The 26,816-nt window shown below is 43.8% G+C and overlaps 1 protein-coding gene across 6 annotated transcripts; it reads right to left on the bottom strand.

The window, feature by feature from the left end:
* Window positions 1–3,184: 3,184 nt before the first annotated feature.
* On the bottom strand, window positions 3,185–25,644 carry HAL (histidine ammonia-lyase). 6 transcript variants are annotated; one of them, XM_064491606.1, is made up of 21 exons: window positions 25,015–25,644; window positions 24,631–24,708; window positions 24,344–24,404; window positions 24,209–24,236; window positions 23,814–23,888; window positions 23,649–23,721; window positions 23,494–23,560; window positions 23,150–23,187; window positions 22,227–22,352; window positions 19,913–20,052; window positions 17,990–18,037; window positions 17,204–17,351; window positions 16,386–16,481; window positions 16,230–16,288; window positions 15,326–15,406; window positions 12,881–12,946; window positions 12,639–12,804; window positions 10,009–10,143; window positions 6,202–6,310; window positions 6,033–6,102; window positions 3,185–3,849 (listed from the first exon to the last, which is right to left on the bottom strand). In XM_064491606.1, the coding sequence occupies exons 1-21, from the start codon at window positions 25,259–25,261 to the stop codon at window positions 3,709–3,711; spliced, it is 2,052 nt and encodes a 683-aa protein (XP_064347676.1). In that variant the 5' UTR covers window positions 25,262–25,644; the 3' UTR covers window positions 3,185–3,708. The 6 variants fall into 6 exon arrangements, with proteins under 6 accessions (XP_064347676.1, XP_064347678.1, XP_031318852.1 ...); XM_064491608.1 differs by lacking the exon at window positions 10,009–10,143; XM_031462992.2 differs by lacking the exon at window positions 24,631–24,708 and having other exon boundaries at window positions 25,015–25,643.
* Window positions 25,645–26,816: the final 1,172 nt, after the last annotated feature.

Here is a 26,816-nt window from a genome sequence, read left to right on the forward strand (position 1 = left end):
TTGTTGTTCTTGTTTACAGGCCTGGAAGCAGCTCAGTGTTGTTGTCTATTAGAGCTTTTTAGGAAATGAACAAATTATGGAAGAAAATTGATTGCATAAAGAAAAAGTGAATGGTTACATAAATAGGTGTCTCTAAAGCCATGTGAGTTGACTTGAACTCTTTTTTAATGCTTTTAATCATCCTTATAATCACAACTACATGATCAAATGTTGTTCTATTTATGAAGAGATGACTTGAGAATTAAATATTCACTATCCAAATTATCACCCATTTCAGATTAAGAGAGCCTGACTCAATGAGGCTTTACTGTATTCAGTATAAATCAAATCAAGATACCCGTTGTTGGAAGATTAAGGGTAACAGTGCACGTTGCTGTCATGAGCTAGTAGGGGTGGTCCTCTGGAGCTCTGCTCCTTGTACATGTGGCAAAGAAGCCTTGAGGGGGTGTGGGAAGCTTGTGGTTGCTGTGGTAAGACCCCCCCCCCCCCCATGACTGATCTCCTAGTCAATAGTGGGAGTTTGAGATGCAGAAGATAGATATAAAGGCCAAAACTAAATAGAGGCCTGTCCTGGAACCCAAGCCACCCAGAAGTAGATCCTTACACCTATGGAATAAGAAGGTGAAGCACATCCTGTGTTCCCTCTGGGAGACATTCACTTGGAACAAATAGCCTTCATGTCTGTTTTGAATGAAAGCAAAAGAGGGTACTCACTGGGAACTGCTGTGGTCTTCCCAGGCTGGTGTTCTATAAGCCCTTGTAACTCATGGGTGCTTGCTAGAAATGCAGAACCCTGGCCCCATTCCAGACCTGCTGAATCAGGATCTGAGTTTAACAAGCCCGCGGGTGATTTTTATGCCCATTCAGGTCTGAGAATGGCTACACTGTAGACCCTAGCCATATGGACTTTCACACTGTGTCTCAAAATCTCCATTTGTTTTTGCTGCTCCAGGCCTTGCAGCACTGTTGCCTCTGCCTGGAGGGCTTTCCCTCTCTTTCCAATGTGAGAAATCAGAGCTAGTCTCTCCCCACCCCACCTGCTCCCATACCTCTATGATAGCCTTTTTGTGGCATTGTCATCGAACCGTCTTTCCCTTTAGATTGTGACTTAGTAGAGGGCAGGGGCCTGCTGACGTCCCTAGGATCTAGTATACAGTGTAGTTCCTGGTTCATAGCAGGTGATCAATAAATGAATTAATGAATGGCTGCACAAATATGCAGACAGTCACAGTGAAAACTACTTAGTAAAATGCACTAAGCAGGTCAACTCAGGAATGCAGGGTTAAGGAAAATACTTGTTCGGTGGATTGGAAAAAGCATGTGAATTCCTTAATAGAATGTCAAAGGATGATATTCATGGCGGAGTAAAAGGTACAAATAGAAGCAAACAAAGAAACAATTCCATAATTGGGTGCAAAGGGCATTGCTATTCTCTGCCTAGGAGGTTGGAAGGATTTTGAGGAGAGGGAAAGGCTCCAAGATGGAACATCATGGAGTATGTAGAAGGGAGGGCCTGAGTCCTGGAGGAGAGGGTTCCGCCGGGCTGGGACCACGAGATCAGGTCGGGTCGGGTTTTACAGGGCTCTGAATGTCCAGCTCACTAGTTGGAACTTCATTCTGCAAGTCAGGGGAAGCCACTGAAAGTTCTGGAACAGGTTAGGACCAGGACCAGGGTGTTGTTTTAGAAAGAATTAATCTGGTTTTAGTGAGGGCAGTAGGCACGCTAGTACTTGTGTGAGTGGACTCTGACAAGACGCCTTAACAAGTCCTTTGGTGGAGAGAGCGGGAGGTATCAGGTGCTAGAAGTCCGGGTGGAAAGGTCTTGACATGGCGCCATGAGATGCGAAAACCCCGACTCCGTACTCCTCGTTGGACTAGATTAACGTTTCTGTTCTCAACCTTTAAAAATTATTGCCACCCCCTGACTCCCAGGAGAAAATTAAATTTCTCCCTAAAGAAGATTTTGTTGGATAGGATTGAGCTTTGAAAGACCAAAAACCATTGTAATGTGTAAATTTTTTTTTTGCCTACTAAGAACCAATTTTCACCCCATTGGGGGCAGTATCACCCCCACTGAGTTGAGGATACACATATCAGATGCTGTGGGAGACAGGCCAGGCAACATGGTATGCGGAAGGGAACCCAAATCTGGGATTTGACATCTGGGTTTTGATTATTCTTGAACTCTTTACAGTTGTCCATCCCTTGACCCCTGTGGGACTTGGTTCCAAGAACCCCAGCAGATACCCAAATCCAAGAATGCTCAAGTCCCTTGTGTAAAATGGCATAGTGTTTGCATATAACCTATGCACATCCTCCCGTGTACTTTAGACCATCTCTAAGTTACTTATAATACCTAACACAATGTAAATGCTATGTAAACAGTTGCCAGTGTGCAGCAAATTTGAGTTTTGCTTTTTGGAACTTTGTGGAATTTTTTTTTTAATATTTCCTTTCTGAGGTTGGTTGAACTTGTGGATACAAAACCTGTGTATATGGAGGGCTGACTGTATTTATCTGTAGAGGTTGGACTTCCTCCGTCTCTGAAATTCTGATTCTAAGCTGGGCCTTTCTTTCAGGGAATTTACAATAGGATTAGGGCACTGAGATGGACACTAAAGAGTAGACTCAAAGCCAAACAAAATTAAGAAGTGGTTTCTTAAAAGGAACTCAGGTAATTTTTTTTTTTTGGTTTTTTACATTTAAGCCTTTCAAGAAGCTTCTTTATCTTCTTTGTATGTGTGTGTGTGTTTTGAGGCAGGAGGCAGATTGGATAACATATTCTAGGGCCCCATCTAACTTTTGTCAATAGGGCCTTGCTTTAATGATTACCATTATGGAGAGGGAGTTGGTTAACTTCTGAACATTGGATTCCTTACAGGTGAAATGAAGAGGCTTCTCTTTGAAGGCAGGGTTATTATAAGAGTGTGAATAGAGTACTAACGCATAGTAAGGAAGCAATAATACTAACCTCCAACTCCAGTTTACGCATCTGAACCCTTTTTTTTTTTTTGATCTGTGTGGTGACGTTTGATAAATGTGAAATGCACAGTTCAGTAAGAGTCACTCCACTAGCAATCTGTATATTCATTCCCAAACTCCTGAACACAGAGTCTCTTGTTAACCTATTGACTGTTCTTTACTGTGATTCAATTAATAAAAGAAAGAGCAGCTTAAGGACAAATTGTGACCTAAAAAGGGTTGTTTATGAAGACATATTAAAGAACATTCATCTTATCATGACATAGTACAATCAGCCAAAGTTAACTGGTGGAGAGCTTGTCAAAGCAAAAACAAAACAAAACACCCAAAACAAACAAAAAGTCACAGAAGTCTAATGTTTTTGGAAAAGAATGTCATCAATCTGTTTCAAGATTTGAGTGCATGTAATGTTGACAGTCAAAGATCCATGCGATTGTGGTTACTCTTCTCACCCTTAACAGTGAGGATCCCATAGATACCAGTAAGAAAGAAAACTCCAGTAATCTGAAAACACCACTGCATCTCTGCCCGGGTCAGTGAGAACACTAAAGTGTGAGCTTTAGCAAATGTAACACTGTCACCAGCCTAACCAAAGCAGGTGTTAAAAGAACTGAACTATAGACTAGTTTGGTCTCCCTGGGGAAGTTCTCCCGTCTCTCCTTCAGCATAATGTGACTTGCTGTTAAACTCTGTACCATCTGATCTGTTAATCCATGACAAAACCCATTAAAGATCCTCAGACTCTGGGATTTTGGTGGATTTCCTCTGCAGAAATTCCAGTGAGAATGCTGTTGGAGAAACAGGTCTTGATTCTGGAATATGCTCTATTCTGTACTTTTCGATGTAGGGTGCAGCTACTTCCCAAACCTGAGATGCAAGGACAAAGCAAAGTCAAAGTGCTGACAGCATTGTTTTCACATGCCGTTAAACATCAACCTCATCTGAAGTCAAAACATTACCTATACCTGACCGGATCCATAGCAGCTGTTTGCTTGCTTTTATCGTTAAGCCATTTGACACATAACCTGTGTCAATTAGTCTTTGGTTGCATTAACAGCTTTTAAAATACAAAGTCCAAAAGTTTTCTAAAGATACCATGAAGGTTTTCAGCTGCTTACTCTTCTAAAGCAAAACAAGCCAGCAAACAAACAAAACCTAGAGAATTCAGTGCAGATGGAATTAAGGGAAGTTGCTCAAGGGTACAACTGTGTGTTTTCTAAGGCAAGCCTTGAATGATAAGAGGCAGTGGACTTCTTTGCTCTGTTCTTTGGACCCCTGTGACTCAGAGTGTGGCCCTCAGACCAGCTTCAGCAGCAGCATTGCCTGGGACAAGGCAGAATGTCAACCCCACTGCAGACCTACTGAATCTGAATCTGCTTTTTAACAAGGTCCCTCCAGAAAATCACATGCACTTTATAGTCTGAGAAGCACTGCTTCAGACCCTTGTTTAGTGCTTACCTCCACCCACCAACCTATTCTCTTTCAAGCAAAACATCTCAAATTAAGGCCCAGTTTTTGGCTTATAGCTGCTTTTTATCTGATTGCCACTGACAGAGGGGGAACATTTCCTATTCTCTTGTTTTACTTTAGAAAATGTATTCTTTCCAAAGCTAACCTCCTCAAAAAGATATATGCACCCCCATGTTTATGGTGGTATTACTGACAATAGCCAAGACACGGAAGCAACCTAAATGCCCATCAAGGGATGAATAGATAAGCTATAAGATACACACACAGTGGAATATTATTCAGCCATAAAAAGAAGGAACTCTTGCCATTTGCAACAACAGGTGGACCTTGAGGGCATCATGTTAAGTGAAATAAATTGTACAGAGAAGGACAAATATTGTATGATCTCACGTATGTGGAATCTTAAAAAAAAAAAAAGCTCATAGATGCAGAGAACAGATTGGTGGTTGCCAGAGGCAGAGGGTGGGTGGGGTGGGTGAAGAAATGGGTGAAGGTGGTCAGAAGGTACAAACTTCCACTTATAAAGTAAGTTCTGGGGGATGTAATGTACAGCTTGGTGACTATAGTTAACAAGACTGCATTGTATATTTGAAAGTTGCTAAGAGAATAGATCTTAAAAGTTCTTATCACAAGAAAAGAATTGTGACTGTGTGGTAATGGATGTTAACTAGACTTGTGATCATTTTGCAATATATACAAATATCAAATCATTATGTTGTACACTTGAAACTAATATAAGGATAAATGTCAATCACATTTCAATTTTTTAAAAAAGATGGACTCCTCATACAACTCTCTACTAGCAGTGGAGTTGGCAGCAAGCAAGGGACTTCCCCTCAGAGGGGACAGGGAACACTTAGAAAGACAGTGATGAAGATCAAAGGAAAATTTAATTCCCCAAGAGCAGAGGAATGGTTCCAGGGGAAATCAAGCAATTCTAGGGAGCATAATGCCTACAAATTATTATAAACGGCTTAAAGAACTTTTAAAAAATATGTTTAAAAAATGAGTCAGCATGCTAAATATCTGTCCCTATTAGATGAGTTTGTAGTCAACATAGCCAGAGGAAAGAAGCAGTAAAGAGAACCCATATCTCACCAGGGTGATGGGGCAGGACACACCTGTGCACTAGACAGACCCAGAGCCCTTTGAATAAAAACCTGGGAACATTGTTTTCTCTTCAGGTCTGTGCAGTCATTGGACCAGATGGTGGTGGTGGTGATAGCATTACAAAAAGAGAATGTACTTCTGAATAACAGAGAACATTCTTGGTAGGGGGGGAATCCATGAACCTTTCATCTCATTTTCTCCCCATGAATACTTGTCCCAAGTTTCCATTTAAAATTCACTTCAGCTTCTTATCCTTAGATATTCAATGTTTGGGTGCAACACGGGACACAAAAAAAGATTTTTTATCAAATAGCTTCTCAGTGGCCTTGAACATTGTTTGAGCACCTTTTGGTTCACTTCTGGAATAGCCAGGAAACAAAAGAATAAGACAAGGTTTCTCTACTCCCCACTTCCAAGTTGCTCTCCCATAATGACCCCAAACTAAGAAATAAGCCAAGTAGCCCGCTTACCTTCTGCTCCACAAGCAGCCTGTGTGCTGCCTCGATGTCTGGGGCCATGAAGCGATCTTTTATCCAGGGCCTACAGAGAAAGCAGGTCAAACCATCAGCCAAACATTAACTGCTGCCAGGGTCCACAGTTCTGAAACAGTGTCACTTCCAGGGACCTGTTTGACATTACCTTACAACAGAGCGCACCAGGTCATAGACCTTCTCCAGGGGAGTGGTGGTTTTCAAGGGGCGTAGAAACTCGATGCCCTGGCAGGCTGCGAGCAGCTCAATGGCCAGCACTGAAACAGGGAAGGAGGAGGGGATGGCTGATTAGAGTCTGACTTCATGCTTGTGGGAAATAAATCCCATGCAAGCTGACAGCCATTGCCCGTCAACCAACAGATGGTTGTTTCTCAGTCTATTGGTAGAATGAAGCTGCCTGGGTATTTGGTTACCATTTAAAGTCTGCTTTTCTAACCCCTTGGCTGCATCTTTAATGGTGAGAGGGGAGAGCTATCCAAGTAAATGTTTCAGCTCTCCCCTCCCTGCTCAGCTGATCAAGATGGATGACCTACCTCTGTTTCCTCTTTACCTCTGTGTGAATGTCAGTTTGTTTTCAGTCTTGCTGTTCCCTATGGCCTGAAATAGCTGGCACACAGATTTTCATCAAAGGAACTGAAGGAGCCAGTGAATGAGCAGATGAGTCTTTGGCTGCCCTGGGACTAATTCTCTAATGTCTGCTTCAAACCTTCAAACTTAAAGGCTCCCAAGTCCACTAAAACCAAAATTCTAGAAACTGGTATCTTGTCAACTTTAAGTTTCCTGATAAAACAGTCTTTACACTGTCTATCCCTAGCTACAAACTCTTATAGAATGTACCATATTTTGTGATCCACTCTGAATATTGAAATCTAGATCTTTCCATATTTGATAGTCTAATGAAGGATTTTTTAAATAGAAATATAATTCAAAATCAAACCACTTTGGCTTCCATTATTTGCCAAGAAGATAATTTAGAACCTTGAAGTTGGTCAGATCACTTAAGTGGTTAACCAGAATGAAGGATTAAAAACATATGACTCCTTGTCTTAGAATTTTGTAAAGCACATTTTTCACCCTCGTGAGTACAGACCGGTCACAATGGGAGAAGATGAAATTATAGAATCCATTTTGGACCTGGAAGAAACTTCACATCTTCTAGTCCAGCCCCTTCACTTTGCAGGTAAGGAACTGGAAACTTTGAGAAGTAAAACATCATATTAAATAAGTGCTTACACTTATTTAAAAGAGCTGGAGCTCAAGATCAGAGTTGAGTAATCATTCTGATTTCCTCCCCTACCCACACAACACAAATCTGGCCTCCTGGTTGGGGAATGTGAACAGGAGGAATGGCAGATTTTGCTAGTGCATATAACAGGCAGCTTCTTTGGTAGATTTGCAAGATAAAGGTGAAACATGTCAGGAAATCCTTAACTCACCACCTCTACAACATCTTGTTAAATACTCTGTTGCTTTCCACAAGCAGTGGTTCTCCCTGATGCATCAAGTGGGATTTAAAAATCATCCACTTCATTGTTACAAATGCAGAGGATTCAATGTATCTTGATTTACCTGGATTTGTTAAATATGATTCTCATTTATTTTGAAATAAGCTGATATTCGGTGGCTTCATAACCACCTTCACCCTTCCCTTCCAAAAGTTTAAGCACACGTGAAATACCCTAAGAATCATGGAAACACCTGCTACTCTCACATGAGTATCTGCTTTGCCTTAACAGAGTATGATTCACGTGAACTAAAACCATCCTGAGCAAATAAATAAATAACAGTTCTACTTAGGCATATTGCAAGAATGTTCTCCAGGTTTTAAAAGTTGATGCCATTTGTGTTATTGAAATCTGAGGCTAACTTACACCCGTGCTCCTTTTACTAAGAAAGGACCGCTTCTCCTGACCTTGCATCCCCTTCCCTCCCTGGGCCTTGAGATGTCCATGCTTATTTCTTGGGCTTCAGTCTCCCTCTCACTCTAGATCTCTGCTACCCTGAGCTTTTTAAGATGCTCCCTTTGAAAAGATTTCCCTCCTTCCTCCAGTGGGCTATTATGTTTCATGTCCTCTTTTCCCCTGCATGCAACCACCTGTCAAGATCCTGTTCCTGATATTCTCTCCTGACCTCCAGCCGCCGTCAGCAGCCTCCACACAGAGCACTGCCCTTCATCATTCACCCCAGGTCTTTCCTGACTGATGGCATCTGTACTTGGATGTCTCATATCTTGATCTCAACACATCCCAGAACGATTTATTTTGTGCACACCCCCCACCTTCCCTTACAAATCTACTATTCCTCCCCTCCCCTTAATTAGCTGCCCCTATTTGTTGTTCGGGCCTTTTTGGGGGCTGGGTAATTAGGTTTATTTATTTTTAACAGAGGTACTGGGGATTGAAGCCAGGACCTCATGCATGCTAAGCACACGTTTTACCACTGAGCTATACCCTCCCTTCAGGTCTTAGTCTTAAATACTCCATCAGAAATGCCTTTTGTCATCCCTTCAGACCAGGTCAAGTTCAGTGATAGTCTCCTAGAACTCTATTCTTTTGTCAGAATTTTGTTTTGTTAAGTGCTACAAAGTGTTGCCAAGTTGTTACCCAAAGTTCCCCTCTCTGGTTAGACTCTAATTTCCAAGAGGGCAGAGAGAAAGAATATCTCACTCACTGTTTACTCCACTGTGTTCAAGTGATGCATGCCTTTCCACCCCAACCAGGCCGGACAGTGTGAATGGGAGAGTGACAGGTAAAGGGGACAGGGTTTCTTTCGGGAATAATGAAAATGCTTTACGGTTGATTGTAGTGTTGACTCACAACTCTTGAGTATATTCACAACTTTACTAAAACACACTGAATTGTACCATTTAAATGGGTGAATTGTATGGTATATGAATTATATCTCTTTAGAGCTGTTACCAAAAAAAGAAAATGCTCAACTCTCTCACATTTCTCTTAAAAGAATGATATTCTTTTGTCAGCCAGTTGCTTCCAGTACAACTGCAAAAATTTGGGAACTTTGAGAACAAAGCCTAAAGGCAGGCAATTTCACTTTAAAAAACAAAAGACGTAGTGATTAAGAGGCAGGAAGAGGCTGACCCCACACAGCTCCACCTATGAACTACCTTTGCTGAAACAAAATGCTGTCAAGCCTTTAGGGTCAACTGCAACGTTCAGAAAACGATGGAACAGAGAATAAGCTGGAAGTACAGCACCGCGGGGAAGCTAACAGGTAAGTCTAGAATGTCAGCCTCTGTCCGAAAACTGACCTGTTTTTAAACTGGTCAATGGCATGAAAACAAAAAAGGGGGAGGGGGGAGAGGGGACTGTTCTAAATGAAAAGAAGCTGAAAACCTTGACCACCAAATTTAAAATGTGCGTCTTGAATCCTAATTTGAACAAACCCACTGTGAAGACATTGAGATAACTGGGAAGTGCTGACTGTGTACTCTGATGATACTAAGACTTACCGATGATTTTTGTTGGATGTGATAATGGCATCTCGGTGGATAAGAAAGTGTTTCTATTTAAGAGTTAAAGAGTATGCAGGAAGTTAACACTAACAAGGATTTGCTTGAAAATAACGAGAAAAGTAAAAGAAAAAATGAAGCAAATGTATTAACTGTTGAATCAGAGTGAGGTGTATATGAAGGTTCATGGTACTAACCTTTCCACTTTTGAATATGTTCTCAATTTTTCATTAAAAAAAAAGCCAGCTGATGAATTGGCTTAGCCAGCAGGTGTGGTTCTCAACTTTCAGCGAGCATCAGAATCACCTGAGGGGCTCGTGAAACCCAGATTGCTCTGTTCTTTCCTAGAGGTTCTGATTCAGCAGGTCTGGGACACGCCCTGAGTTCCCAGGTGATGCTGTTTCTGATGCTGCCGGTGAGGAACCCACTCTGAGGATCACGGGCGCATAGTTGATTGGCGAGGCCTGCCGGCCTCGCTGGGGTTACCTTGCTCCACGTGCTCAATGACCCGGAGGGCTTTCCTTGCTGCCCACCCTCCCATGGAGACATGGTCCTCCGTGGCAGCACTGGTGGAGAGGGAGTCCACGGACGAGGGATGGCACAGCGCCTTGTTCTCAGAAACTGCAAGAGGTCAGAGAGGTGAAGTATGTTCCTAATAGAAAAACTCCCAGAATGATACACGGCTTCCCAAAGTGCTCCTCAGCCTGGGATACGCTCTCCAGGAGCTCTCGGTCATTATCCAAGTACCAGATGGTCCAAAGTTACTTTGGGAAAAGGAAGCAGGTTGGTTTTTCCCCAAAGTGAGAAGGACTCTAAAGCTACAGTGAATTCTGGGATAAAACCCTAATATTACAAAACCGAAGTTGAAAACACTGGAAGCACTTAGCATGCTGGGGAGACCAGGAGAAAAAGAAGTGATGGTCATTTCCAGGTACTAGAGAACAATCTGGTTGTGTCACCAGAGGAGGTGGGATCGGAATGCAGGCATGGCGTTGGAGGATTGAGGCTGGACCCACAGATCCTGAGCAAGAAGATTTACAATTAAGTGATGACATCAGTGGATATACTGGGTTTAAGCAAGGGCTTGATGCCTGCCAGGCATGTCTGGCGGAGGTGCAGGTAGTCCTAGGGTTAGCCTAGATGGATGTCTCTCAAACTTTATTGTGTAGGTAAATCACTCCACCTTGTTAAAATGCAAATGTTGAGTTTCAGGTGGGGCCTGAGATTCTGCTGTTCTACGCAAATTCCCAGTTGATGGCTTTATTTTTGTCCAGAGAATCACACCTTAAGTAGCAAGGACCTAGATTACAGAGTTCCTTCTCCCCAGCTTCAGAAGCCAGGAAAGGTCACACTCAGATTTTTCCCCTCTTCTTTTGACCATTGAGAGCAGCTCGGAGTGAAGCTTCAATTGTTTTCTGTGCTATAAGGGATCCTGAGATAATCTAGTGTAAACTATCTAATGTAAACTAGGGTGATCACTCATCCTTGTTTGCCCAGAACTTTCAGGTTTCAGCACTGCAAGTCCTGGGCCCCTAAACCTGCTATCTAGATCACTCTGTTGGCTAGGGTTTGTTCAGAAAGGTAACTTACAAGTGGCCAAAAAAAGAAAACCACCAGTTTTATTATAATGAAAGCAAGCTGAGCAATGTCAGTAGCAGCTACGGGAGCTAAACACAGTCAAACGAGGCTTCCCAAGTCCATAATGTTCTCTAAAGATCAATTACCACTGCCCTATGTTAATGTGAGAAGTCACTGTCCTTTAAAGGAATATTTCAGTCAGGAGATTCATGAGCAAACAGAAGATACTAGACAGAGGATGGATTTCAGTGCCTTTTGGTTGTGTTGAGTCTCAGTGTGAAACTGAGCTGAGGAAGGGGCGAGGAGTGATAGCAACTAGTATTTACTCAGTGCTCACGACATGCTGGTTCTGAGGCTTTCCATGTATTCATTGAATCCTCCAAACAACCCCATTCAGTAAACTGATCACCTCCACCCATTTTCTGCAGGAGTAAACTGAGGGTCAGCAGGATTGAGAGACTTGCTTTACCTCATGCTGCTGTAAACGGACGGAGTCAGGGTTTGGACCCAAAACCTGTGCTCTGACTAAACTGCCAGGCTGTCCTGCCTCTTGGGTAAGTTTGCCAGAAAAAAAAAAAAAAAAAGATGCTCAGTTAAATTTGAATTTCAGGTAAAAAACAAATCATTTTTTAGTACCAAATCATGAGCCAACTAATTCAAATTAGGCACATGCTTTCAAACTGGGCATCCTACATTTCTATTTGTTAAATTTGGCAACTGTATTTTAGGATTAAATATTGATTAAAATGATATCATCATTAATTGAAGGGAGAGCATTGTTTGGGAGCCAAAAGGCTTGGGTTTGAATTCTGCTTTACTTCTTATTGGCTGTGCAGTACTGGATAGGTCACTTAACTTGTTGGATCTTCGAGTACTCATCTGTGAGTTGGAGGAAATAATAGTACCTGCCTCATGGTATTGTTGTGACGATTAAGTGAGTATATGTAAGTGAAGCCCTCTGCACTTCCTTTGTGCCAGGCCCTGTTCTGATGTTACTTCTCTGCCCCTTACAGTCTTGAGTCAGAAATCAGTTACCTTGAAGCTCAATTTTCATAGAGGGCATCTTGCTTCTTATAAGCATTTTTGCATGTTGTAATCACATCCTTATATTTTTAGTGGTTGCTATGTCTGATGCACTATATCCAGACTTTAATGACTTGGGTCAGCTCAAGTTTCAGCAGTAGCTCTAAACATCTATGTCTTTTTCCTTCTGGTAGTCTTCAAACTGAGATTAGGGAAAAAGCTGCAAAGATGAAGTTCACAAGTGATGTCACATTGCTTCCTACAGAGAAATTGTGGAAACCTCATTATTTACAACCTCATTGGTATATCATTATGTTTCAGTATAATGTTGCTTAGGTTTTGTATTTTTTTCTCTAAACCTGCTGCATTTGTATTGAGAGAGGGAGGATGCACATGGAGGGGGTGAAAAAGTTTGATCTTGTTCAAAGACAAAATGGGACACTTTCAGGTAAAATGGAAAGGCCCTTAGACAGACAGGCTTGCGTTCTGGGCAAAGGGCAGGGAAAAGTGCTTACCAAGGGCTGCGGCTGTGCAGTGGGCTATCATGAATCCAGAGTTCAGACCTCCTTCAGCCACCAGGAAGGCAGGCAGCTCGCTGAGGGAGGGGTTACAGAGCCTTTCAATTCTTCTTTCACTAATCGCAGCAAGTTCATGGACGCCAATAGCCAAATAGTCCAGGGCCTGAAAGAGTGTCTCAGTTCAGTTGGCCTGCGCTGGAAAATGCTTTCAGGGTCAGGAGTAGTTCTATACGGCTTACTTTGGCTGGGTATTCACCATGAAAATTTCCTCCGGAAACAGTCTCTCCCCTGCTGGCAAAGACCATCTTTCAAAACAGGTTAAGGCTTTCACATAACACTTACCGATCACTGATTTTTAACATTGAGATGGCAGCCCTTGTACAGTGTAGTGTGGAGGGAAGGAGAGCCTCTCCACAAGCAGGTGTTGACATACAGGGACACAAAAGCCAAAAAATATAAGAACCTTAAAGCTGATTGTGTCTAACCAACTGGGGGCCAAAGAAACATGAAGCATGAAGTGATGTTTTCTCTTGGGAGTAGAGATTCTCAAGCACCATAACAGTCGTAATCTGGTGGTTAGTACTTGCCCTCAAAACGCTTATAACCTGAAACTAAGAACGGAGACCAGGACACCAGTTTAAAAGCAAATTTCTTTGATGGGCACTGTGAGCTTGTGCTCTGTAGAAGAACCTGCTAAATGAAAGATCTGGCTGATGAGCAGCCACCAAATTATCTGGAACAGTCAATTCTGGGAAAACTTTCAAACCCTCTCCTCAGTGAGCCTGTGCCAGCAATCCCAGCAATGGTGGCCAAGAGTTGTGGCAAACCCACTGAAGTCAGTGGCAACTTTGGACTCACTGAACATTAGTACTCTCACAGACCACCCCATTCCATCATGTATTTTACTTAACCCAATAGGCACCCCGACAAAGGCAGGAACAGACATTCCAAAGAGCTAATTTTCACCTATGGGACTGAAGAATATTCACTGCCTATTAACTAGGAACTCATGCTGTGTGAGAGAAGTGCTAACTGCCAGAGAGCTGGAGAGACATGTGTTGCATTGACTTAGTCAAGTTTGGAGTTACCCTCTTCTGTGCAGAGAACCCTGAGCCTTTAGGCCTATGTCCTGCCCTTCCCCATGGTCCCAGCCCCAGCCCCAGGCCTCGGTCTTCTCTCTGTTCTCTGAATCCTCATAGCAAGTAATCCCTGCACCAGTTTACAGCTTAAGCATTGTCAGTTGTCCTCTAGACGTTCTACATTTTTTTGTCGGCTATTAGGTTATAGCAATTAGAAGTTCTATCCATAATATCCAGCAACTATGTAACAGATATTCTATAGCCACAACAGAAAATTGAGAAAAATATTCTTTCAGGTCACACTATAGTGGTAACAGTATAGCAGGAGAAATCCCAAATATTGGCCTACTGGGAATTCACCAACAATTAAGAATCTTTGCTTGAGAAAACAAAGGACTTTTGGCTGGAATTTTTGCTGAGGCAAGTGGTGGGGGAAGAATTGAGTAAGGAATTATCCCCTCTCCAATCCAATAATTTCACAGTGTTTTTGTTTGTTTTGTTTTTTATTACTCTATTAGATACCCTTTCAAGTCTAAATTAAGTAAGTGTAGAATGGATATCTTGGCTGTACAATGCAAGAACTGATAGATGAAACAAAAATACATAGAGTTCATGAAAACTCCTCCATTTGCAGGGGTGGAATGGTGTCGAGTAGGGTTATTGAATTGGAAGTTATTTAGTGAGTGTCTGATCTAACTGTAAAACAGTGTGAAGGACATAAGGCACACATCCTGAAGTCGGCTTGTTAGAGAAGGCATGTTCAGCAGGTCTTGTGTGGCCCTGTATACAGCTGCTGTCCGCTCACCCAGGCTGTGCATTGCTCTCAGGCTGCTAATTCAGCACTAATTCTCCAGTGCTAAGAACTGAGGCAGATGTGGGATAGGAAAAATAGATTCCTAAGGGGTTGGGTGGTCTTCAAAGGTAGTATTGTCTCTGTGAAGACTTTGCCAGTGTGCCTCCTGACTGATCACATCAACTTCCAGGGGAACTAAGCCATCTCGGAACATTCCCACACTATGGTGCTGAGATACCCACAATATGAAGGAAAGAAGGGCTCCGTCCTTGAGAGATGGAAGCATTCTTTTTTTGTTCAAATATGGCAACACTAGTTTGAGTAAAGTCCACATCAGAAATAAACCCAGGATGGGGAAAGCCATAGGTCTCTGATCAACACTTAGGTAAAGTTAAAAGGCTGCCTTCTGTTTAGTGCACCATGGTATCACTAGACCCAAGAAGGTTGACATAAATGCCATCCTACCCAGGGTTTCTGCAACCACACTTGTGACACAGGTCTTCATCCTTCTACCAAGAACCTCAGCAGTGGGTTTGAGGGCAGATGTCTTCAGCCGATGATGGAAATACCCCCTTTTAATCTTTCTTGAGTCAGTTTTGGAAGCACCACGTTAGGCTCTGCACCTGAGACTAGGTTCACCAACCTGTCTCTCCCACTTACCGGCTCAGATCTAGAGCAAGTCATTTAACCTCAGAGCCCAGGTACTCAGTCTACGAAATGGAGTGACAGGGAGGTTACACAGAACAATCACAGATCTTAAAATTACCAGCTAGAGTTCTAGAATTACAGCTTAATAAACAGTTAAAAGATACAGGATTATCTGTTGCACTGTTAAGTTCTGTGGTAATGATGTTCTTCACAAACGCTATTGTGTCATTCACCACACCATGGACCTAAAAAACAAGATCAAATGAGTTAATACATGGAAGACACTGATAATGGTGCCTGTCACATACAGTCTGATATTCTTAGAATAGCAAGGACTTCTAAACTGGGATTTATTCTTACTGTAGAGCTAATTCTTACCCATAGATGTTTTCGATCTAGCTATAGAATAAAACTTGCTGAGAACAAGGAAATGAGGGTACTTGCTCTAGGGAAGACTTTATTACAGTGTAGATTGGAACTTGGCACAAGCTGAAGTATTGTTTCATGCCTGAGATGCATCTGTCAGTCCCTCATTCAACTAACTGCCATATGCAAACGAGTTGTAACATCTGCAATTCACTTGGCTTCACACCAACCCAGATCTTTTGCATTTTATATTTAAAATTAAGCCTCACAGATTCATTTATAATGGTCTATGTCTGCCTATTAAATGCAGATAAGATCTAGCCATAGATATTCCCCTTGAAGTATGATTAGATTTTCCTGGGACCATCCCTGGCAGGCTGGTTCTAGTTCTGTCTAACGAGGAGAACCAGAATTTTTTTTTTTTTACTTAGGGCACTAAACCAAAACAGTAAGCTGTCTGTTGGACTTCTCTGCAAGGGAGCTGAGGAAAGCAATTCAAAGGGAAACAAGTAGCTTACCATCTAAAATGGAAACTTTACAATAATTGAACAAATGGAAGTATGATATACATAATTTTAATAGGGGCAGTACAGAAATTTGGATATAATTGGCCATTACACGATTTTCTAATACTTTCCTCTCCTTCTATCTTCCCCCCCTAAGTTGGGGGAAAGAGTAGAAACATGTTGGATTTTTGCTTACCTGTGGACAGCAGCGCAAGGTATATGCATCCTGAACGCGATCACAAAACCTGTGGCTTTCTGTACAAGAGGTAGAAGGGGTGGCAGGGGACATATTAGCAGTTTTCTCTCCAAAACACGAAAGCAAATAAGCTCACTCACATAAGCATGTCCAGACCTGCTATTTCAGATGGGTGGTGATCTGAATCCAAGAGGGACCGAAACCGAAAAGCAACTTCAATTTGCCCACGGTGAGGGCGAACAGCATGAATGTCTAGAATTGAGGAAGGAGAAAAAGTCTGAGCAATTCTTATATTAGAATGAACTATCACCAATAGCCCAGGACCATACACAGTGTTGGCAGAGCCCTCAAAAGCCCCAGGGGTCCTTAACCACCACTCAAGTTAAGATAGAAACTTAACTCGAAAAACAGGAGTTTCCTTATTGATTTTGTCCTTTCTACTTTAAATATCCGAGTGCAGACTAAGTGTTGAACCCACTGGGAATTCAACTCAAGACACTAAAAAGATTTAGGCTTACCATGGAAGAGGGCTCTACAGGGCCTGATTTAACTCAGTCATTTTTAGGCGGTTTTTCTGTCCTACTGCTTATAAGAGAAGGGGGTCTTTCAAAGATACTGTTTTCAAGATAAGCTACCACTTCTAGTTTTCCTCTCCTGATTTCTGATGGGGACCGGCCTTAATCCTACTTCTCAAATCCTGCAAACAGATTCCTAAGACAACGTAGTTAGATGGGAGTCAGAGCTGGATGATCTGGGGCAGGGTCAGCATTTGTCTATGAAACACACTCATGTCAAAGACCAAGTGTGGCATGACTTAGGTGAAGCTGTAACACAGCACTGGGTATGCACAGGCACTTGGATTTTCTTCTCCCCTGCCATCCGCCCCCACCACTCCCATGGCTGAAGATCTCAACCAGCCCATCCCACCAGCTCTGGCTGAATTAATGGCAACCGAATGGAAGAACCAGGCTGACCGGTATCAAAGGCTTTGGTGGTGCCCTTCAACACCTCGAGAGTCAAGGCCGCCACTATGTCAGCCTGCCGAGCAATAGCACTGGCTCTCTCCACAGCTTCACAGCCCAGGGAGGTGATCATCTGCGTCCCATTGATAAGCGCCAGACCCTTGGGGGAGAGGGAGATAAGTTTACCAGTGTATGTGCACATTGATTTCTTATCTTTTGCTTTCCTAAGAGAAAAGTTAGCCTGTCAGCTGAAGGATGTTGATTCATGGTTTCTAAAGTGTGTGGTAGTAATTCTTAAGCACTCAAGGATGAAGCCATCATATATGAAATCCTTAGTATAAATCTGGAAAAGCAGTTAAGTATCCCCATCCTCAAGGAAGCAATGGAGCTCCAGTGTACACTGCATATAAAATCTTTAGCTCTTAATTATGCTGCACTTCTTCTTTGAATTCTCATTGTAGACAAGACACCCTGAAAAATTTCTGGTCCAAGACTCTTGGCTTAGAGCATCCTAAGGGATGTTGGCTTGTAGCATCTCTTAGGGATCCTTAGAGATCCCAGTTTGAAGTTTAAGTTCTTCTGTAAGAGAAGCCCTAAGTATTTATGGCATGAAGAGTCTTTTAAATGCTTAAGACAGAGCCCTTTCTCCAGTGACCAACTTACAACAAACATGGAAGCTAAGTTTAAGAAACCAGTGAGGCTGATATTAAGACTGAAAATAGCACAAAAATGAAGATTTATGTTAAAATTTATGTTACATTTTGTTAAAATGAACACATTTTCGTTTTGTTTCCTTACCTCTTTTGGTTTCAAAACAACTGGTTTCAACCCATGAGCTTCCAGGACCTGTAGAATGATTAAAAAGGTAAAAATGGGTATCACATGAAATACCAGCATATTTCAAACTTCACGTGGAATCCAGTAAAAGATTTTTAAGCCCAAAGGTCTGTCTTATAAAAGATGAGACCTACATGAATCGCCTCTGTTCATCTTTGCTGGTCTAGTCTCTAGTCCTGTTCTGTAGTCTGCAAGCAGACTTAGCTATCAAATAATTTGCATACCTAAATCAGGGGCTCTAGTGTCTACAGAATCAACCCTGAATGTTGGTTTCTAGCACACTTATATGCAGGTGCACTAAGGCTGGGTTCTGACTCTGTTCACATTCCCCAGCCTCCAGAGCTTGACCTAAAAAAATCCTCTACCCTCATCCTACTTATCTGAACACTGGCAGAGCCTCAGTACAAGTCTTCTTGCTTGTATAGAAAATGTGTGAGCACCAATTAAGAGGGGCTTATGGAGCTAAGAGATGGATACAGCATCCTGAGGGAAAATGGGCAGAATAATCATCCCCTGAAATAAAAAAAGTGAAAGTAGTCACTAGGCTAAGGTCCCTGTAGGGAAGAAGGAAGACAGGGTGGCACTATTTACTCTGTCAGTTTCACAGGCTTATTAGAATAACATATGCTAATTCTGTTCTGGGTATGTGGGGCTGAGGGTAGGAAAAATGGAGACAGACAAGCTCAGGGCAATTACAGTCATAGTATGTTAAGTGCTCTAGGAGGTAGGAAGTGGGTAGTGTTTGGTGGAAAATAATCACACAAGAGCCTGGGAGAGCACAAAGGAGGGGCAAAAGGGACTTGGTTGCGGGGGCGAGGTGCTGGGGATGGGGATGGGGATAGGGATGGGAAAAGAACCAGGAAAGCAGAAAGGGAAGTTTCCCAGAGGACTTATCAGAAGGAGGGACAGAGTGAGTGGGGAAGAGAAGAGGGCGTGGCTGGTCCCTCTGCCTAAGACACATTACACTTGGGCTGCAGGGAACCTCTGGCTTCTGTGATGTGCACCCTTGGCGGGGGTGGGGGGAGGATTAGGCAGATAACGTGACAAACAAGACTCTTGTAAGCCACTTGACGTTCAGACGCTATCCTAAGGACAACAGGAAGCATTATAGGTTTTGGCCAGGACATGCTTGGGTTTGCTGTGTGAAGGGGGTCGGGGAAACATCGTACCCAGAGAAGTAGTCATGATCAGGTTGCATGGAAGCAAGGTGATCTGGAACCCACACCCCCAGAATGATTATCTGTTCCCTTAACTTATTCCTCCTCCTTGGTCCTCTGCCCCTTCACTTACTGATAGGGGACCTCCCAGCAAGAGATTAGGTGATACTTCAAATAATTCTATGGGCTGCTCTGATGAATTTGGAGATGAGTGAAGAAAATACTAAAGCGTTATCAAAGGCAAGCCTTTCTGATTGGCCATCGGATAAGACCTTGTGGGGGAAGAGGGAGGAATGGAACCTCCTTTCCAGAAGCCATTCAGTAAGTGCTATGATCCACAGCTCTGTACCTGTTAGACCAGCAACTAAATAAGTTGCAACAATGTGTGACCTCCCGGATAGGCACTAGATGCATTTTAGATGCAAAATAAATTCCTGCAATTAACACTGGCCACTATACCTTTTTACCAAGATGATCACCAAGTGCAGAAGGCTGACGGTTGAGTATGGAAGCTAAGAGCCTTACCTACTCTGACACCCCTACTGTGCTAAGGCTGGGCTCCTGACTGTCCACACTTCTAAGCTTCAGTTGTCACAGCCACAGAATAGGAATAACAGTGGCCCCCTCACTGGGCTGTTGTAAGGATTAAGTGATGGAAAGCATGCAAGTACCCTGACGTCCAGCCTAGGGAAATGACCACAGATGGCAGCAGTTATTAAGGTCTTACATATTTAGCATCAGCCCAGCCACTCTTCGGAGACCACATCTTCCCTTCCCCAATTAGCCCAAGAGCAAGATGAGAGAGTGGGGCAAGGTCTCCACTGGCACCAACGGTTCCTTTCTCTGGAATGTAGGGCAGGCAGGAGGCTGGGAGAGAAGCAGGCACCAGTTACTTCAAGAGTACTTCCTTCTGGCCATCCTTGCTTTGACACTGACGCCAACCTCCCCCAACAGGATGTAGTATTGCTTACAGCTTAAATACCTGGGGAAAAACAATCCCTCAAGCACAACTAACACTAAGGGACCTGGCTGAGCTGCTGTAGAAAGAAAGAGGCGAGGGGAAGAAAGAGAGAAAGGCTGGAAGGAGGACCCTGCAAGTAGCGAGGCCTTCTCAGTAAGCCACTTTAAGTTTGGACATTATCCCAAGAACAATGGGAAGCATTACACGTTTCAGCCAGGACACACTGGGATATACTGTGTGAAGCGGGTGGGGGGAACACTTTACATAAAGAGCTAATCAAGGAGGGGAGGATGTAGCTCAAGTGGTAGAGCACATGCTTAGCATGCACAAGGTCCTGGGTTCAATTCCCAGTACCTCCTCTAAAAATAAATAAACCTAATTACCTCCACAACCCCCCAAATAAATAAAAATTAAAGAGAATCAAGATCAGGCTGCATGGAAGCAAGGTGACCTGGCACCTATATCCCTGTAATGACTATCTCTTCCCTTAAATTCTTCTTTCTCCTTGGTCTTCTGCCCCTTTGTTTACTGTTATTGTGCGTGTTCTAATCTGACCTAGAAATTTCTAGAAATTCTAGCAATGTCTCTTAAAGATGTGATCGGGAACTACCAGACCTGTTCATTGCCACCTTATTTCTAAGAATGAAAAGTTTAAAAATGATCTCAATAGGAAATTAAGAGACTTCCACAGGACTGAATGGTGTGTGTCACCATTAAAAGCTATTGGAGGATGTCTGAAAATATGAAAATGTCTACATTGGAAAAGTAATACAAGTTGTTCTAGAAAGATGAGGTGTACCAGAGTGTCAACAGGGGTTCTCTGGGGAGGTAAAGTCTCAGGCAACTTATTCTCCTCTTTTCTGCTAGACTCCTTGTCACCCAGTCTGCCACCTCACCACCACTTACAAATGGATATGTACTGTTTTGGAGGAAATTCCCATTAAGTTACTCAAAAAAAGAGGCTGCATTTCCAAGGTAAACTCAGACTACTGACAGCAGTGTTTTTTCCAACTGCTAAGCAATGTCAGTAGGATAGAGCAGTACCACCCACAGCTCAGTGTCCAGATCATAGTTCATCCTGAGAGTTCTCAGAACTCTAGGACCCAGAGGCACCTTAGGCTCACCCATAAAGCATAGGTGGGTTCATGGCTGAAGTTATACGCTCTGGGATTTTAGGCTTATAGTAGGGCAGACCAGGTGGGAGTAGAAACAGGTGTTGAATCACTGCTGGTCTGTGCAGCACAGCCTTACATACCATAGAGTGTTCTTTCAACTTGCTATTCACTGACTGGCGTATCATATCTGCGGGTCACTTGTGCCCATGGGAACTCTAGCTTGGGTTTTGTTCTCTGTGACTGCCAGACCTGCTTCTCCCCCCCACTCCTTCATTTCAGGAGTCTCCAAGTTTTCCCTGACCCAGAATGTTTATCCTTATCTTGTGAGAAGGGACAATGGCCTCCCAAGCATGTCAGATCTTGTCTCTACTTTGTAATTTTCCTATCCCAAGAAGTTTAAGCTCCAAAGAGTTGAACTGCATCGTATCTTGGGACTAGACAGCTTCATGATCACAAGCAAGTCTTTAATCTCAGTATTTCTGTTCTACCTTGTAAGAGGCTGAATTTCAGTTATTTAAGTCTGGCTATCCCACCACTTGGGGGGGCATTAAGATTTCAGATTCCCAGGCACCAACCAGAACTACCAAATCGGTCTTTGGGATGGACATTCAGGGATCCTTATATTTCCCAGATGATTTGATGTAACTTCTCTAACTACATTCAAACACCACTGAATCAAAGGTTTTCTCCAGCCTGAACCTAAGGGGCTCTTTCTAGTCTTAAAGATGCCAAGTGCTAAGTGAAGGGTGACAGAAAATGGATGAAAGCCCACAGGAGTAAGAGTCTCTGCCCCACTCCCACCTTCCACCCCCACCTTCCACCCCCATGTAGCTATCCTCCTCCTTGCCAAGTCCATTGGCCATTCATCTCCATTGTTTTATGTCTTGTCTCACTATTTCTCACCACCCTGTCAACCAAGTCTACCCAGCCTCAATGGAGAGTCAGTTGGGGATCCATGGCATTACCATTAAACACTTTGATAACTTGTTTGAGAGTCTCCAGGGAAATGCCACTGTATCCTTTGGCTAAGACATTGATCCTTAAAGCCAAGAGCATCCGGCATCTCTCAGGGATTAGTGGTTTCCCAACACCTACAAAACAGAATTGATGTTTTTCTCCAAGAAAAACAAGGTCTTTTCCACCTCCTAGCCACCTCCATCTCAAATTTCTCTCCACTTCTTCACTCAGATCGTTGCACTGCTCTCCCTCCTGACTGTCTCCCTTCAAGTCTCACCTTGCAGACAAATGTGAAACTACAGTTTTGCCTTCCCAGTTCCCCTGTTTAGAATGCTTCAGTGAGCCCCCGCCCTCCCCAACACCCTTACAAGAGCGTCCAGACTCCTCAGCACAAGCACCTTTGCAGTCTGATGGGAGCTGATTCTTGATAGACTCTCCTGTCTCAGCTTGTCCAGATCAACTCATCCCTGGAGTTCCAGCTTTAATTTTGTCCCGACTGAATGACTCTCGGCATGACTGTATTCATGCTTCCATCCCAACCCTGTGTTTCTGCCTGGCCCATTACTTTTTCTGAGATTCACTCAAAAGGTGATCTTGTCTGATGCTTCCTGCCTCCCTGCCCAGCAGCAGAATTGGCACCTACTCCTTGGAACACCCTACCTATTCTTGGCTGTTACAGGATGCCTGACACTTACCCCTCCCCAACCTATCAAATTGGCTATCAAAATCCTCGGATGCTCAAGTCTCTTGAATAAAGTGATGTAGAACAGTCTGCCCTCACCATCCTCAGGTTCCTTATCTGTGGATTCAACTCACATCCAAGGCAGATTAGATCTGCGAATGCAGAACCCTTAGATACCAAGGGCCGACTGCACTTCACTCATCAAATCAGACAAGATTTAGGCGGCACTTAACATTTGGAATGAGTTACCTGAAGAATGTGAACGTACTAGGTTGAACTGGAGCTCCCTGGAAGAGAAAAGGAAAAAAAGCCCTCTTAGATACCTCACAGTGAAAATGTTCCCTCAGCTAGGAAAATAAAGGAAAAATAGCTAAGTCTTTGGAGGAGCAGAATAAGGCAAGATGGTGCAATGGAAGGCACCAGCAAGTATGGGTTTTCTGTATCAACTCACATGCCACTTAACTCAAGCCTCACTCTCCTCATCTGTAAATTGGGGCAAATGTTAATTATTTCCCTTGTTGAAAGAAATCTCAAAAATGTGAATGGGTGGTGTGTGAATGTGTGTGCATTTGGTGAGGAGGAATCAAACTTACTCTAGCTTACTGGTAGGAATTACAGTTCTGGCAAATTTCCCAAAACCTGTAGTAATGCCGTAAACAACTAGAATAAAAAACAGTATACAATTAGACACAGGCCATGTTTTTTAACTCGATAAAAAGACCTGGGTAACATAAAGAGAAAAAGGTACCAGTTTTTTCCTTCACGATGCTGTCTATGACTTCCCTGGATTTTTGCACCTTCTTTTCAGCAGTAGGGGTGAGCTAGGAAAACATTGGTCAGAGCTGAGCATGTGGAAGACTTCCACGTGCAGTGAGAAAGCTCAGGGGACAGCCTTCCCCTCCCTCCAGCATACCTTGATTTTGTAGTGTCCCTTGCCCAAGCTGACCAGATCCTCTGTGGTCAGGCTGTCCCCATCCAAGGCGATGTACTGCGCAAAAGAAGGGGATCTCTGTGAGTTTGAACAGCTTAGTAGCTCAAACAAGAGAGTAGGAAAGCCTCACAGCTCAGATACTTTGATCACTCTTTGTGGAACATGAATGTGCTAGTTAAAAAGACAGCTTGCAGAAGAAGAAGCCAAGGAGGGAAAAATAAAAATGGAAAAGAGTAATAATGCCTTTCCCTACTACCTAGAGCTGGATAAAGCCCCATCCTCATTGGTGGTGTTTGGGCATAAATGTTGCTGGCCCTCCCTACTCCTTAAAATGAAGGGGACTTAATTAACAAAAAAGGAAGTGGCTTGAAGCTTACCTTTTCAGGTTCCCGGTATTTGCTGTATCTGTAAGCCAGGTAAAGGAAAATACTGGGTAGTGTGGAAAAGCCCCAGCCCCATCACTGGCAGGAGTAGCCCCCAGAGCAGACCAACGAGCCTGCAGGAAAGGATACAGGTAAACTCCTTCTGGTTGCGATAGGATGAAGTCAGGGGACATGGTGTCCCCTTCTATAACTGAAACAGAGTGCAAGAGAGACCCTTTATGGATCACAATGGAGAGCCACACTGGTTACTGATAAACCAAGAAAGGGCTCTTCCATTGCCTTTGAATTCTATAGAAATGGCTGCTCTAAAACGACTTCAGATGCTTTCAAGTTTACAGAGGAGAGCAAAAGGCAGAGGTGCAGGTGCTGAGTGTGAACATGGAGGGTTAAATGAAAGTTCCAGATCTAAACCTCACCTCCATCCCCATCTCTGGCTTTATTTTGTTTTGAATCCGAACTCCTCTCTGCTACTGGCCTCCAGTCTGGTGAGGTTCCTTTGAAGGGCAAAGGGACTTTCAAAATGACTTGTAACTGCAAAGGGATTCAGCCCCACAGTCTTGGGTTCAAATCTGGTCTCTGCTGCTTACTAGGAGCCTGACTGACTCTGGGTTAATGTATCCTCCTTTCTGGGTCTGTTGCCTCCTTGTAAAAGGTGGATGAGAATCCTACCTTCTTCGCAGGGGTGTGTGAGAATTTAAGACACGGCCAGTGCGCATTTTCCCCGGAGTGGGGAGGGCAAGGGAACATTCCCTCCCCGGGATGCCGGCCATGTGATTCGCCACTCCCCTCTGGCCACTCACCCACTTCCACGAACTCGTTGTCCTCCAGGGCCACCTCCAGCAGGTCCTCGTTGTCCAGCAGGCCCAGGCCCTTGCAGCGGCGCACGAGGAAGCGCACATCGCCAACCGAGGCGAAGCCGCCATTGTCCGGCTTGTTCTTGATGTACCGGCGCACGGCTTCCCGGCCCAGCCAGCCCACGGTCAGCTGCGCGTCCAGGCAGGGCACGGCCAGCCACTCTCCGCGCACGTGCACCGTGTACCTGGGCATGGCTCCTCCGCTGGTGACGGTCACCAGGACGGGGCAGTTTTATCTGGACGGTGACTACTGAGGTGTGGTCGACAGGGAGAACTAGGACAGGCTTTGAAAACACGCCCCATCCCTTGTCTTTACTCATTGGACAAATATTTATTGAGGGCCCCACGGTCGCTCTTTGAGTTTTTGCAGCTGAGCTAGAGGCAAGAGAGGGGGACACAGGCAGGGATGCTACCTGCCCACCTGCCACCCAGGTCTGCTGGCAGCAAGGCCTGGGTTCTGGGATCCTGGGAGTCCTGGTGCCTGCTAGCACCTGCTGCTGCCCACTCTCCTCTGGGGTCCTGGTTTCTCCCTCCTGTGCTTTCTGTCTGCTTTCTCCTCCTTTATGGGCAGCTTCTAAACACCACGTTCCTGTGTTTATCTGGAATTACTCAACTGTACAGTGCTTCCCACTGGCCAACTGTGACACCAGGAAGTGTGGCAATGTCCATTTATTTGTTTATTCCCCAAATACATGTTGAGTAACTACTCTTACTGCCACTAAGTTTCTCCGAAGGGAGACTACAAGGCGGGAGATCATTTCCACAATTGAAGGTCACCATCTGGATGAAAGGGCCAGCATGGCTTGGAAGCTAACTGCTCAGACGGCCTTGTGTGGGGCTCCAGCACCAGCACTTACTAGCCTCGAGCAGTAGTTTATTAATTCACCTCTGTTTCCCCACCAAAAGGTGGAGGGGCTAACTTCCTCACTGCTGTGTTTGCAGTATCTGCCTGCAGTCAGATCCTGGCCCTGTCATTTCCTAGCTATGTGACCTCTGGGCAAGTTACTTCACTTCTCTGAACCTCAGTTTCTTCATCTACAAAATGAAGATAATTATAGTACCTATTTCAAAGGCCTATTAGGAGGATTGAGTTCACATATCAAAAGTCCTTAGAGCAGCACCTGATACGATGAAAATGCTGCAGAAGTATTTGTGGTGACTAGTGTTTGGACCTTAATACTCTGTACACCTTTATTCCTTTATAAATGTTCTTTCATCTTGGTACATGAATATCCCTAATCTAAGTAAGCGTCTTCAACAGGGATCACTGCTCCCTGCACCCAATCCATTACCATTAGTATTAAGGAACTCTGAAGAACATGAAAAAGAAATCAAAGAAATGTGGGCACTGTTTGAACCAAGTAGCATTTTAGTAATAAACCAGTTTCTAGAGATTGGATTATTCCAATGGGAAAATCCTGTGAAGTCTGTTTCCCCTAAAACAGACTGCTGTTGGGAATGGAGACACTGTTGCTCACAGAAAACACCCACAGTCAGAATGCTTCTCTTACAGCTTACTGAGAAGTGTATGAAGAAAGAGCTGTCTCTCCTTCGGCCTCACTGGAGTCAGCACTTCAGCTACCCATTTCCTGACCACACCCTGGAACTCTTCATCGTCTGAACTTTGTACACATACAAATCTTAAATTCCAATACCCCACCTTCTGACCACAACCTCCTACCCTTCCAGTTCCCCTCATTTCAGTCGTCTTTGCCCTTGAACCCGGCCTTGGGTCAGTTCTTTCTTCC

The sequence above is a fragment of the Camelus dromedarius genome, chromosome 11 (genome assembly GCF_036321535.1).
Source record: "Camelus dromedarius isolate mCamDro1 chromosome 11, mCamDro1.pat, whole genome shotgun sequence".
Taxonomy (NCBI): domain Eukaryota; kingdom Metazoa; phylum Chordata; class Mammalia; order Artiodactyla; family Camelidae; genus Camelus; species Camelus dromedarius.

Bases quoted from the DNA above. Each gene is read 5' to 3' on its own strand.
- HAL (XM_064491606.1), bottom strand. From the start codon at position 25,261: ATGCCCAGGTACACGGTGCACGTGCGCGGAGAGTGGCTGGCCGTGCCC. The intron at 23,561-23,648 runs GTACCTTTTTCT...TTTTTATTCTAG, and splicing joins CATCGTGAAGGAAAAAACTG to TTGTTTACGGCATTACTACA. The intron at 6,103-6,201 runs GTAATGTCAAAC...CTTTCTCTGTAG, and splicing joins CTGGTGCGCTCTGTTGTAAG to GCCCTGGATAAAAGATCGCT.